Source organism: Zonotrichia albicollis, chromosome 1 (genome assembly GCF_047830755.1).
Source record: "Zonotrichia albicollis isolate bZonAlb1 chromosome 1, bZonAlb1.hap1, whole genome shotgun sequence".
Lineage (NCBI taxonomy): Eukaryota > Metazoa > Chordata > Aves > Passeriformes > Passerellidae > Zonotrichia > Zonotrichia albicollis.
This window is the reverse complement of record NC_133819.1, coordinates 137,863,682-137,876,713: the sequence shown is the minus strand read 5'-3', so window position 1 is coordinate 137,876,713 and position 13,032 is coordinate 137,863,682. Positions and strand designations below refer to the sequence as shown.

The 13,032-nt window shown below is 39.1% G+C and overlaps 1 protein-coding gene across 4 annotated transcripts in view; it reads right to left on the bottom strand.

The window, feature by feature from the left end:
* SAMD12 (sterile alpha motif domain containing 12) overlaps positions 1–13,032 on the bottom strand; it is a 176,762-nt gene that overhangs the window by 90,462 nt on the left and 73,268 nt on the right. For 2 of the 4 annotated variants that reach the window (XR_012583384.1, XR_012583382.1), the window contains exons 4-5: positions 12,966–13,032; positions 2,923–3,063 (exon numbers count right to left, since the gene is read on the bottom strand). Coding sequence is in view for 1 of the 4 variants with exons in the window: in XM_005479552.4 (XP_005479609.1) it covers positions 2,923–3,063 (141 nt within the window). In the remaining 3 variants the exon portion in view is untranslated. The remainder of the gene's footprint in view (positions 1–2,922; positions 3,064–12,965) is intronic. The other 2 variants (XR_003382698.2, XM_005479552.4) reach the window with 1 other exon arrangement.

The following is a 13,032-nucleotide window of genomic DNA, read 5'->3' as shown; positions in this document are numbered from 1 at the left end:
TTAAGAGACTGGATGGTGTGTCTTGAATGAAGAAGAATAAAATGGGTTTAAGTCACTTTCTACTCCTGAAACAGGAGTAGAAAAGAATGCTATTGAGTTTTTAAAATGAGGTTAACTTTCTCTGCAGACAACAGGACACAAAGCCACTTAAAATATCTGGTAACTATTATATAATGCTTTTTTAAAACTTTCCCTGTTCGATCCAGCTTCAACTGGCGTATGTACTAAAGTCAGTGGAAGTCTTTTTGCTGACATCAATGGGTTCTGAATTAGGACCTCATTCCTTGCAACCCAGCTTGTGTGCTACATTAATTCAGAAATGGGTTTTAATAGATTCTTTCACCTAACAGTCTCCTGAGCTGTGCACTGAGAGACAGAGGGCTTTTTCCCCCTCTTTCTGGAGGACAGCAAGGCACAGCATAGCAATAGCTACAGTGTGATCTGAATTTTGTGAGTGCAATTTCCAAAAGGCAGAAACAGCTTTTCACAGGAAAAATGTTCTATAAGTGTTAAACAAAACAAAACAAAACAAAACAAAACAAAACAGTTACAGAAAGCTATTCCAGTAACAACCTGGACCAGGAACATATAACTCATAATAAGAATATGAGTGGACACAGTTTGGAGAAACTGGGAAAGGTGACAGAACCACTTCTGGAGAACAACTGACATACCAAGAGCTTTACAAGTTGTACTGTGGTATAGAAATAATATATTAAGTATATATAGTACTTAGTACTATATCAAGCACTTCCAGTGGACACACACTCCAGCTTGGTGTAAATGATGTGATAAGGGACAGGAATACTGCTGTCATCCCGTCACTCACTGTTCCCCCACCCTGGAATCATACAATTAACACAGCTTTGCTGCACAGGGGAATGTTCTTATAAACTGTTGTTCTGTTCATAACTTCAGCTCCATTTAAGATGATGAAAGTAAACAGTTTTGGTTCCCCTAGCTTTTTAAAAGAAAGAGTCTGCTTAAGCATTCTGTTTTTATTCACCTGGGAGATGCCTGTTTTCACATTATCCTTGGTGGACCAATAGCACATGAAGATTATTGGCTTTCAGACAAGAGGTTTTACAGTCCATCAGGTCCATTCACAGATTTGTTTATTAAAATGGTACTTGTGTATAGTTTTACTGATATGAGTTTGGATTAGTGCCACTGTTTTCTTCCCCGCAAGGACAAAGAGCTCTTGCTCCCTCACACAGCCATTCCCAGCTGAGCTCTGGAACACAGGGCAACCACAAGCTCTTGTTGCTGGTGGTCACACCAGCGGCCACCCAACCCTAAAAGCCACAGCTTTGAATGCAGCCTGTTTTGTGTCTCTGAGCTGACCACCCTACCACCAGCGGTGGGCACTGGCTCATGTGGTTACACTGTAACAGACCCAGCAAAGCAAGGAATAAATTCTTCTGACACAAGTTCTCAGACCCAGCCATTTCCCCAAGGATATATTGGAGACAGAAACAATTCACACCACATGAAATACATCATCCTCAATGTCACATACAAGTCTATGCAGGAATCTATCTGGACAGCAGTGATCAACTGATCCAAATTTATAGCTAATGTGTCTTAATTGTCCCATACCAATCAAATCCCAACTTCCCTAAGCAGGCTCACAACAGTGCAGGTGGATGACCTGAACTTTGCAGTCCATCAAACTCTCAAGAAACATTTCAGATGCAGTGGAACAGAGAACCTGGCCAACACTGAAGAAAAGGATGTAGGAATAATGGATGAGTGGATAAAGGGAAAAAGGAGAGTTTTTAACATCTGGGGAAGACATTCATACTTCAGCATGACATGACACAAGATGAGGTGAGCTGCTATTAACAGCTCATTGAAAAACAAAGGAACCCTAAAACTCTGCATCACAATCCACAAGACACCCAGCCTGAAGAAACAATTCAGTTGAGACTTCAGCTCTTTCAGATAAAATGCAGCTTATTCAACTAATCAAAGTTTTCCCTGTGAGCACAGTGAGCAAGGCTTAATTAGGAATATAATGTAATGTGTGAAGGACATTTTGTTAAAAATACACTGCATGTACTGAGGAACTCTGCTTTTTTCATACAGTGTGACATACAACAGGCACTGAACCAAAACACCACAGAAGTATGTGGTTTATGCTCTCCCACTAGACTACCAAACAACATTTAACATAAAGTATTGCAGATATATAGTAGAGGATGTCTAAATGTTCCTTTACAGTATTGCCACAATAACTGCTTTTCTTTCATGTTACCACAGCCATTACTAGAGAGCTAACACCAAAAGTCATCATAAAAAATATCTAAACCTCATTTGGAAAAGATATATAACCTCTTTTGTTACTCCTTCTCTGTGTTCTAATTTAGACTTAATATTAAATCCAGCTTTGTTTCTTCTTAGCAGCAAAAATTAGAAGCAACTCTATTCAAGTCAATACAATTATTTCAACATGAAGAAGGAATCACCCATCTGCAAAAAACAGTCTAACAGGTAATTTTCCACTGACAGCTCTTACCATAAAACAGGTGACAGAAACGACACTGTTTCATCTAACACTGTGTTTCATCTAACACTGAAAGTAAACAATTAATGCAAAATGGACAATGCTTTTAAAGACCATAGGTCTTCCATCTATGCCCTTTATACATAATTATTTTCATCTCAGTAAGCAGACACTTAGGAAGGACCACCATCAAATTGTAGATGGAGCCTATTAATCACACAAAACAGGCAGCTGAATATCTCTATTTATTTATGCATTATTTTACTTTTTGATCCCCCCTTGGAAAGCATGTGGAATCTATGAGACATTTTCATGCATCATTTCTTGTAGAAGAACATCAAGTCACCTTTTTGCCCTCAGGCAAACTTCTCCTATCTGATCTCAGTACCTGTCCATTTCAAAAACATTTTCCATACCTTGTGTAAGCAGCTGGAGGTTTCGGACTTCTTCCCTCACCTTCAGCTGAAGGACTTGCTGCAGAATGTGCTGTCTCAGGCTTTCCTGGGCAATGCCCATTCGTTCAAGCTTTTTGTCAGTAAGTCTCAGCAAAGCACGGCCTGGAAGAAAAAGCCAAGAAGAAAAATCACCCAAGAATTTCCATTAGTGCAATAGGCTCATTCTGACACGATAATTCACTACAGAAAAAATTCTCAGCCCTGAAATACCTTATTCTGAGCAGACATTCTTCCATCTGTTAGGTACTCCCTTACTGTTAGAGACCTATGTGCTACTCCTCCCTTTTCTATTGTTTTTCTCTATTGTTTAGGTGCTTTGTGAGATACAGGCATGTAAGAGAGGAATCTTGTGCCATTTTAGACAGCCAGTTGCTGTTCTTAAGGGCCAGTTGTTCTCCCATGGGAAGGACAACCCCTGTAAGTCTACAACTGACATAGGTCCCTAAATAGACTCTCACCTATTTTCAAACATCATGTCAAGAAATGCGTGAAAACCAATGACTGTGGGTTTTACAAATTAAATCAATTTAAGATATATCAGTGATGAATATTGTTGCAATTCAGATATGTCTATAGTTTAGCAGCACCATTTCCCAGGATGGTTCTGTACTTCATGGTTCAGCCTTCCAAATCCCTCTTAACAATAAACTATCACAGCAAAATTGGAAAAAAAACCCCAGAGATTTCTATCAGTTATATCTAAAACATTCCCAAAAAATATTTTGTCCAACTATAAAAACCATCTGCCTATGGTCTTTGCAGGCATTCACTCCCAGTTTGTGACTTATCTTTAGTATTAGGTAATGTTGAAACACAGCCCCGGGCAGATTGTAGATGTTAAAAAAATCAAACAATCTACAATTTTGCTAGTGGAACTCTGACTCCATCTTTTGGGCATGGCTGTGCTATAAATAAACAGGAGCAAGGCTGTACCCTGGCTGAGCCAACAATAAGGAATTATTTGAACCAAGCAAAGAACTAAAGCATCAAGCAGAATTTTACCCTAGGAAGAAAATGAAAACTTACTCTCTTTGGCCTTGCCCACTGCTGTGAGGTAGTACAGGAGGAGTGTTGTGCAGCCCCCTACTGACTCTTGATTGCCACTATGCACATTTGCTATCTAAAGGTGCCCTGGCCAATGAACACAAATCAAACTGGAGCTACATGGATACTACCTTGAAAATGACATGTTTGTTTCAAACAGGTTCAACTTTTTACCTCCTCTGTTTTTTAATTATGAAAAATCCCTTTGACTTCTCAGGCCTTATTCTGAAACCAGGAGAAGATAGCAAAGAACAAGTTATTCCCTCTGCAAGACAGCAGCCTCTGCGCTACCATTACTGTGGCTTTGGATGAATGCTACAATTCAGCTCATTAGAAAGTGTTACTCAACACAGCAAGATAAGGCCCTTATTCAAAATCTTTCATTGCAAACTAGCAAGGAGTAGAGAATTTTTATAATTATTTTAATTTAAAAATTTAAGATAAATGCAAAAAATTTAAAGGCGCACAGAATATCTGCCCCAAACCAAGGAGTTAGCAGCATGCCTTTCACAAACTGCTATATTTCACTCACAAGCAGTTCCACAGGATCTTGATATGACACAATGTAAAATACTAGGATATTACTATTAATAAAGCAAGATGCTATTGATCAGATAAAAATGACAGCATTCACAGATTTTCAGCCCTTCTGCATGTCTCAAACACTACACACTACAATGGATGACCTTTTGACTAGGAAACCTTTCTTTGAAATCACAGACAAGAAGAATTCTAAGGGTTAATGTAATAACAAACTATTGAATTTAAGTCTCTTGCAGATCAATGCCAGCTGTCCAATTCTCCTGGTGATAAAGGCAGCAATAATGACTTCAATTTTTATATTGTCTTATCACACTAAAATATCTTAAAGCAATTTATAAAGGATGTACAACAGTTCAAGAGTATGGTCTGTAATGTCAAATTAGCAACTGAAAGCAAATAAAAATACAAGACACCAGTTTAAAGAGTGCCAACACATGTCATCTTAGGGCAGTGAGTCAGCAACAGTAATATGAAAGGACAGAGAGAGACCATGCATCTCAGCCAGTGCCCTCCACCTCTTCTTGGCCATAGATAGTCATTACTCTTTCCTTCCTCTGGGCAACTCTTTAGTTCATATTCAAATCGTTTTTCTACCCTAGCCACTGCCTTTGGAAGTTGAGTGTGCACAAAACAGAGATGTCTCTTTTCAACTCTTGGCATGTCAGTTCTTCTGCTGCTTAGGCTCAAAGCACGATGCTATTGACTCATACTCTCTATAGCAGCTTGCACAAATTGACTTAAATTAACTCTTTCATGCACCAAATCCAAAGTGACATGTTCAGGCAGTGATGAGGTGAGAAAGCAAACATCCAAATGTGGCATTTCAAGAATGCACTAAGGGACCTGATGGTGAAAATTCAATCCTCCTCATACCTTCTCCCCCCTCAACACTTAGAACAACAACATCCAAGCCACAAGTGGAATAATTTTCATTCTGACACTAAACCATGCCTTTGAAAAGATATTTTTAGTGCCTGGACCAGTCACTAAAGCCAATTAGTCACTAAGGCCAAGATCCTGACCATCAGCTAATGATTCTGGATGCTTCCCTGTCTTACTTTGTGTATTATGCATATCTGAAAGAGTAATCATTTTGTGCTAAGAACTCTGTTATTGAACATTGAAACCAACTGTCCAGAGAATTTGTGGAGTCTCTGTCTTTGGAAGCACTCAAAACCTGTTTGACAGGGTCCTGAGCTGCACTTGTCCCTGCTTTGAGTAATGATTGCCAGTGATGCCTTACAACATCATCTGTTCTGTGAAATAACCTGTATAAAAGACTTGATCTAAATACCTATTTTCTTTTAAAAAGCTGAGATTAACAAAAGAAATTATTAAGAGTACACAAAAGATGGCCATTTTATCAAGCAACATGGTTAAACAGAGAGACAGCTATACAGTAAAAATTGGGGGTAGATTTTTAATTTTCAGAGAGTGCAGATATATTATCAAAAGCAGAACATTTCTAAGAGTATACACTGATCTATTCTACACATTTTCTAAGAGTATACACTGATCTTTGCTCAGAGACAAGTAGAATGAACTTAAGTACCATTGCAGGAAAATTTCCCTACACTGCAGAACAGACACTGCCTCTTAGATGTAGTAGCTACCTGCCCAGCAGGTACATTTTTTTCAAACAGGACATTTTTTTGAAAGCACCTAAACTAAGAGAACCATAAAAGTCCCAGTGACAAACACCAAGGCCTTGGTTCAGGCTAGCTGCAAGGCTGGAAACCAAATGTTTTAAACAAAACTCCACAGCTCCCTCAGTAAATGCACACATCTTTTAACACCTAAACCCCAGCCCTCTCATACTCAGGGCAGATCAGCCGTGGAATGTTCTCAGCTACCCTGAGGGCAAACACAAAATATAAAACACTTTCCAGCTTAATAATAGATTGATGGCCTAATTTTTTCTAATATGACTTAGCTGCTACAGATCTCATTGAATCAAGCTGGGAGTAGATGAAAATCTGAATGGAGGGAGAAACATTGCATGCCACAGAACATTAGCATGAGTATAAGCACTGGTCCAATGGGGCTGGCATCGGCCCTTGAGCAAGGAAGGCAGCACACACTGCTGTGCCTAATGAGAAATGTTCAGCACTGCTATATCCTACTGCTCTTCCCCCAGTGTACAGACACACAGAGGGACACCTCACATGAAGCCTTGAAAGAATACTTGCAATGCAGGCAAAGGGCCAGGTAAGAAAGAGCTTATTTAACATGTGGAAAGAACTGAACAAATGCAGGGAAACAAGAGCAGATAGCAGTGAGAGGCTGATCTGACACAAAACCCTGACAAAAACTATGAGTAATTTAAAGCTGATGAAAATGATAAACCACAAGTGGGAACAAATGATGGCGAGAAATATGGCCAAGACAGGTGACCTTGTCTTCCAAGTACAGTATGAAAGGTATACCTGATTGTCTAGACAAGATGTTCAGTTTATTTACTTGTAAAACCTGAAAAAACAGGAAAATGAGATTTACTAAGCTACTAAATTATGTAAGATGAAAAATTTTTCAAGTTTATACTTAAATGCTGCAAATGCCATTTTATTCTTAGTTAACAGATAATAGTGTGTTTCTCTAGTTTTTCAAATGTGGTGCTTTTGTGTGTACTTGAAATAGTCTCATCACAGCTTTCCTCTTGCTTAAACAGGGTGATTGTTGGCTGCTCTTGACTGCCTTGGACATATCAAGTAAGAAATTTCCATGACAGAGACACAGGAATAAACATCATTGTTCAGGTGCTGGTGAGACACAAGTATAAAACTCTCATCATATACTCAGGAAAGAATGCAAACAAGAATGGGCAGAGAAAGAGGCTATGATTTCATAGTGAGGAATGGCAAAATTATGAGAGGAGGCAAGAAAAAGAACAGTCATCTACAGAATGAGACTAGCCTCATGATGGCAGTGGGGGGAGATGAACACTGGGAAAAGAGAAGAACTATTAGACTGAATATATATACTATATATATAATACATATAATTCCTGACTATATTAGGGAACTGATTTGAAAAGAGAACAAATGGGTGTGATTACAATTGAAGATGCTGAGTTCAGAAATATCTTTTAAAAGAAACAGCACAAACCAGAAATCAATCAAATTTTCAGAGCAAACTTGGTATAACTTCATGATATTTTCTGGATAACCTATCAGATCTTCTACAGTCCTACATTTTCTGCTTTTCCCATGAGAATTTAAGACCCTGTCTCTCCTTCTCAGCCTGTCTCATAACTAGTCAACCAGACACATCAGCCACTTTGTCATCAATGCCTTGTGGCAAATCTACAGCTCTTCCTTCAAAGGCAGCCAGATCTGATTTGTCTTACTAATCATTTTAGCCCTAAGACTAATGCAGACTCTTGGTAAACTGCAACTTGCATTACCATCCTCTTTGTCCCCCTTCAGATATCTAATATGTCACTAATCAAGAAAGACTTACTTGCTTTAAAAGTAAAAATGGATTCAATTTTCATCAGACTTACCATAGCAGCAAACACCTTATTGATCTACCTCCTGGCATAAGAGCAGCTGCCAGCCTAAGCAGCTCTCAAAATTGCTACTGACACCTACTGGTACTTCTGATGTGATGAAAAAAATCTCAGCTGGGGACCAGCTTAAATAGACAGGAGACACAAAATATTCTGTGAAATATACAAAAATATACAGAAATAAAGAAGAAGGAACAATAGTTTCTAATGATAGGACCAGGAGAAGCAGAGAAGATTATTTAACCTTGAAGAATATTAAAGATCTCCTGCTGAGGAAGTTCTCCAACATCTGAGCCAGCATTCTTGTACTTTCTCATCCTGTTAACAAAATCTGTGAACCTCCATGAGGCCATAGGAATTACCTTCTAGTAAGAAACATTAATGGAAGAAGCCCACGACTCCAGTATATCTACAGGGGAAGCACAGGAAACCTGGTTTACAGGAAGGCTATGTATCAATTTGCTCATGTATCAAACTAGCTTTGGATCCACTGTTATTTGTTAGCACCATCAAAGATGATTCTCTGTCTCTTTCTCACTCATTATTTGCTGGTTCTGGATGACGCCCATTCTATAATAGAGTTTCTCAAAGAAAACACTGTAATATTGGTCAATAAACATCTGATCAAACTCAAAGAAGCAGCTATGTAAACAAAGGCACTTTCTGAATATCATCTGCATCCCTTGTTTCAACATGATGTCTGTTTATAGTTTTGACAAGACAAAGTGATGACTATTTTTATTTCTGCCAATAAATCTACAATGAAACAAGTTTATTTCCATAAAGCCCTTCTCAGGTCTCAGTTTTTTGCACCATCCCATCTTTCCTTCCTCCACACTTCCGAACCACAACCATGAACAGAATCTGAAAGAAAAGTAACTCAACAGAATCTTTAACTTAGCTGCATTTTCAAATATAAAACTAGCAACAGCCAAACCATGGCTTTCTCTCTAAATTTGTTTCTGACAAACTTACTAAGATGTCAGTGTTGCATGTGTCAAGCTATTTAACTCAGATTACTTAGTCTGATGTAACTTCCTCTCAGCTTGGTGCAGCCTTTCCCAATTCCCTCTATATTCTATCATCTGCCACTGTCACTTTTTATTATCTTAATTCTGATACGGTCCTTTGCGCTATGCATCTCCTGTTCAATGATGGCCTCTGAAATTTCAATTAGGAGATGTCTTTCTGTCACTCAGTCCTCCTTGCCTCTTCCCAGGGATGTCTCCCAGGTAGCTGCCCCCAGCTGCTTCTCCCCAAGCCTTTCTGAGGCTGCTGTGCTCCTGACAGGCTCAGGCACATCCATCAGCTCAGTCACAACCACACTGGATTTATGCCACTGAACAAAACCAAAAAACCTGCAGCAATGGTGAAGTCATGTAAGAACACTGGAAGACAGTGAGTTAGCAGAGCATGGGCCTGGAATATTCAATTTAGGAACTGCAATTTAAAAGTATGCTTCTTTGTCCCTGGTGCTTCCAGAGAAGTAGCTCAAGAGTTCAGGTACCTTGAAAATTAACTGAAGACAACAATCCTTCTCCAGAAGTGATATTCTCCTGACTCCAAACTCCTCCCATAATGAAAGCAAGCAATTCCTGCTCCTTGAGTGACCCACACATTTCCAAGCAAGTATTTAATTGCATACTTCATGGGATCACACATCCTTATATCATAGAGTCATTTAGGCTAGAGCAGACCTCTCAGATCAACTGTTAACCCAGCACTGTTCAAGACCTACAATAAACCATGCCCTAGCAGGCACAGCCACATGCCTCTTAAATACTCCAGGGATGGTGACTCTAACACTTCCCTAGACAGACTATTCCAGTGCTTGACAAACCTTTTTGGCAAGAAATTTTTCCTAATATCCAATATAAATCTTCTCTGGTAGGTAACCCATGTGCAGGACCTGTCACTTTGCCTTGTTGAACCATACATTTGGGCTTAGAGCACCAAGCCAGCCTGTCCAGATCTCTCTGCAGAGCCTTCCTGCCCTCCAGCAGATCAACACCCCCACCCAACCTGGTGTTGTCTGCAAACTTACCAAAAATGCCCTCAATCCTTTTGTCCAGATCATCACTGAAAGTCTTAAGCAGAACTGCGAGAGATACGTAAGATCCTTAGTTATAGGGTTTTTTTTTAATTAATGAATTAATTACTCTATTGTCTAATGATTTACAGACATATTCAAAAGTATCTTTATTCTAAGACAATATAAGAATACAAATCTCAATACAGAGAAGGGAAGAGGTTAATGAGAGACTGTGTATCATGATTACTGGAAGTGGTTCAGTTGGTAATTTACTGTACTGATGGGAACTATATTGATTTCTTACAAGTCTTGAGTAAAAGACTGTTAGATGGTCCTGTTTTTCAGATGAACATATTCAGCACCTGATGATTTTAATAGGAGGAAATAGTAATAACTTGAATTCCCTTCTGAAATATAAATTCAGGCACAAATCATATTACAGCACTTTTCAAGCGTACTGTAAAACGTGAGACAACCATTTTTAGTGCTCTCAGGAAGAACCCAATAGGACCCACAAAGTAAATTAAGGATATATGTAAACCTTTAGCAGGCAGTCTATAAATCAACATTGCTTGTTGTACATACATCTGCCCCCCTACTTCCTGAACACACAAAATTATATATTATCTACAGCTATATACAGACATAATACTGACATATAATAATGAGCTTTTATTATATTGCACATCGTATATTTTAGGAAAAAACCCTAGGACTATTGTTTGTTGGTACCTGTGTGCTAGATTTATGGTCCCCCTATTCAAATAAACATCCCCAAGGTCTTTCCTGCTCATGATGGAGTGAGTGAATCTGTCAACACGTTTGGTTTTGTTCAGCATCAGCAGGACACGCAGTTCTTCAATTCCTTGTTAATCTAATGTTGCTCCCTGTGCATCACATTATGCACTATATACCCCCTTTCTTTATTAATTTTTTTAAAATCACATTAAATCATTCTTTCTGGCAAGAGTCTTGTTAATTTATTCAGGACACTCCTATATTCCTATATTCTACATACATTCCTATATTATAATTCCTATATTACATTCCTGTACTATAATACATTCCTATATTATAATGTACATTCCTATACATTCCTATATTATAATGTACAGCATCTACACAGATCAGATAAGGAAAGGGAAAGATGATTTGGAAAGCATTAGAATTGACTGAAGTCTTTAAAGCAAATTCAAACAAGAACTTTTGCTGTAACTCCTAATGGTGGACCTCACAAAAATCAGTTTCTTGAAGAAAAAAGGGATCATTTATTACCACAAGAAAACCATAAACAAGCATGCACACCAAAAGACCTCAACACTCATTCTTGAAGGGACTAACCAAGTGGAACTGGGAAATCCCTGACATCACACAGAAGCCAATCCATTTATAAGCAAAATCCTTCATTGTTTTCAAGCATTGGGTCTGGCTGAGGCAGAGCTCATTTTCCCCTCAGCATCCCTCAGAGCCTGTGCTTTGTGGCAGCAGCTGGGAAGCCTCTGAGAACACAGTGTTTTGGCTACTGCTGAGCAGTGCTCCCTCCCACTGCATCCAGGCTGTATTTCCAACATCTCCCCCCACACCAGCAGGCTTGGGATGGGCAAAATCTTGGGAGAGGACACAACCAGGACAGCTGACACAAACTGAGTAAAGTGATATTCCATACCACATGACATATGCTCAGACAGAAAAGCTAAGAAATAAGAAGAGGAAAGGAGTACATTCATTATTTCAGTATATTTGCCTTCCAGAACAGCCCCTACATGTGCTGAAGTCCTGCTTCCCAGGAAGTCACCAGACATCACTTCCTGATGGGATGTAGAGAATTAAATCTTTGGGGTTTTTCCTTTGCCTGAGCGTCACATTTTATTTTAGTAAACTGCCTGTATCTCAGCCTACGAGGTTTTTTCCATCTTATTTCCTTCCCCCGCCTTGCTGAGGGGAGGAGAGGAGAGACTTGGGGGGCACCGGGTGTCAAGGGAAGATCAACCCACCACAGTCACGCCTCGCAAGGAGATCTTGGGGACCATCTGACTCATTCTGCTGGGGACAGCCAGCCCTTCTTCCTCCTGATTACTCTAACTGCCACACAGCATTTAGGCAAAAACCTACACAAAGAAGAAGTCTTTGAAACATGTTTAATTCATTTTCTGAGTTTCTTTTAATGCCAAACTAGTGGGAAGCACAGAGGACCGACATAATGTGAGCAGACAGCTTACTGTACTGCATTGCGGAAGGTCTGTGGGCCATCAAAGCTCCAGCAGCACTCCAGAATTTGAGAACTTACATTTGATAATAAGATTTTCTAATCACTGCTTTGTTTAAAAGAAAAAGAGAAAAATTAAAATTTTATTAAATATTGAAATAATATTTCATATCCCAATGCTGAGGTACATACAGTATTAAAACACCTCCCAGTCTGTATCCCTAGCTCTCTCCTGTTCCACACTGTTACCTCCAAGCAGCTTGCAGTGATGCTTTCTTCCACCCATACCAGCTCAATCCTTCATTTTTAAAATAAAAATAAAATTGAGAAAGGTTTTTTGTTAATATTCATGTGGTTAATAATTCATACTAATAAAAATGAAAAATTAAAAGCAACATGCTAATAGGTTAAGCACTGTAGACTGCTTCAACTCTCCTAACCCGAAGGAGGAACCAGCCACATCTCTCCAGATGCATGTTTTGGTCTAGCATTTCTCTTTGGGGGCTTTAATTAGAAGCCTGGCACCTGTCAGGTGGCACACATCACCTCTGATATGCCTTGAACTTACTGTCTATACTGTCCATTTTATAACCTAGGGAAAAATAAATTTCCATTTGTAAAAGTTACCTCTACTCAATTATATGCACAGTCTTACAGACAAAGGCACTAACCTGTTGTTGCACTGCTGGCTCAGTAGTACACCAAACTTTGCATTTCTTCCAGCTTTTATTACTGTAG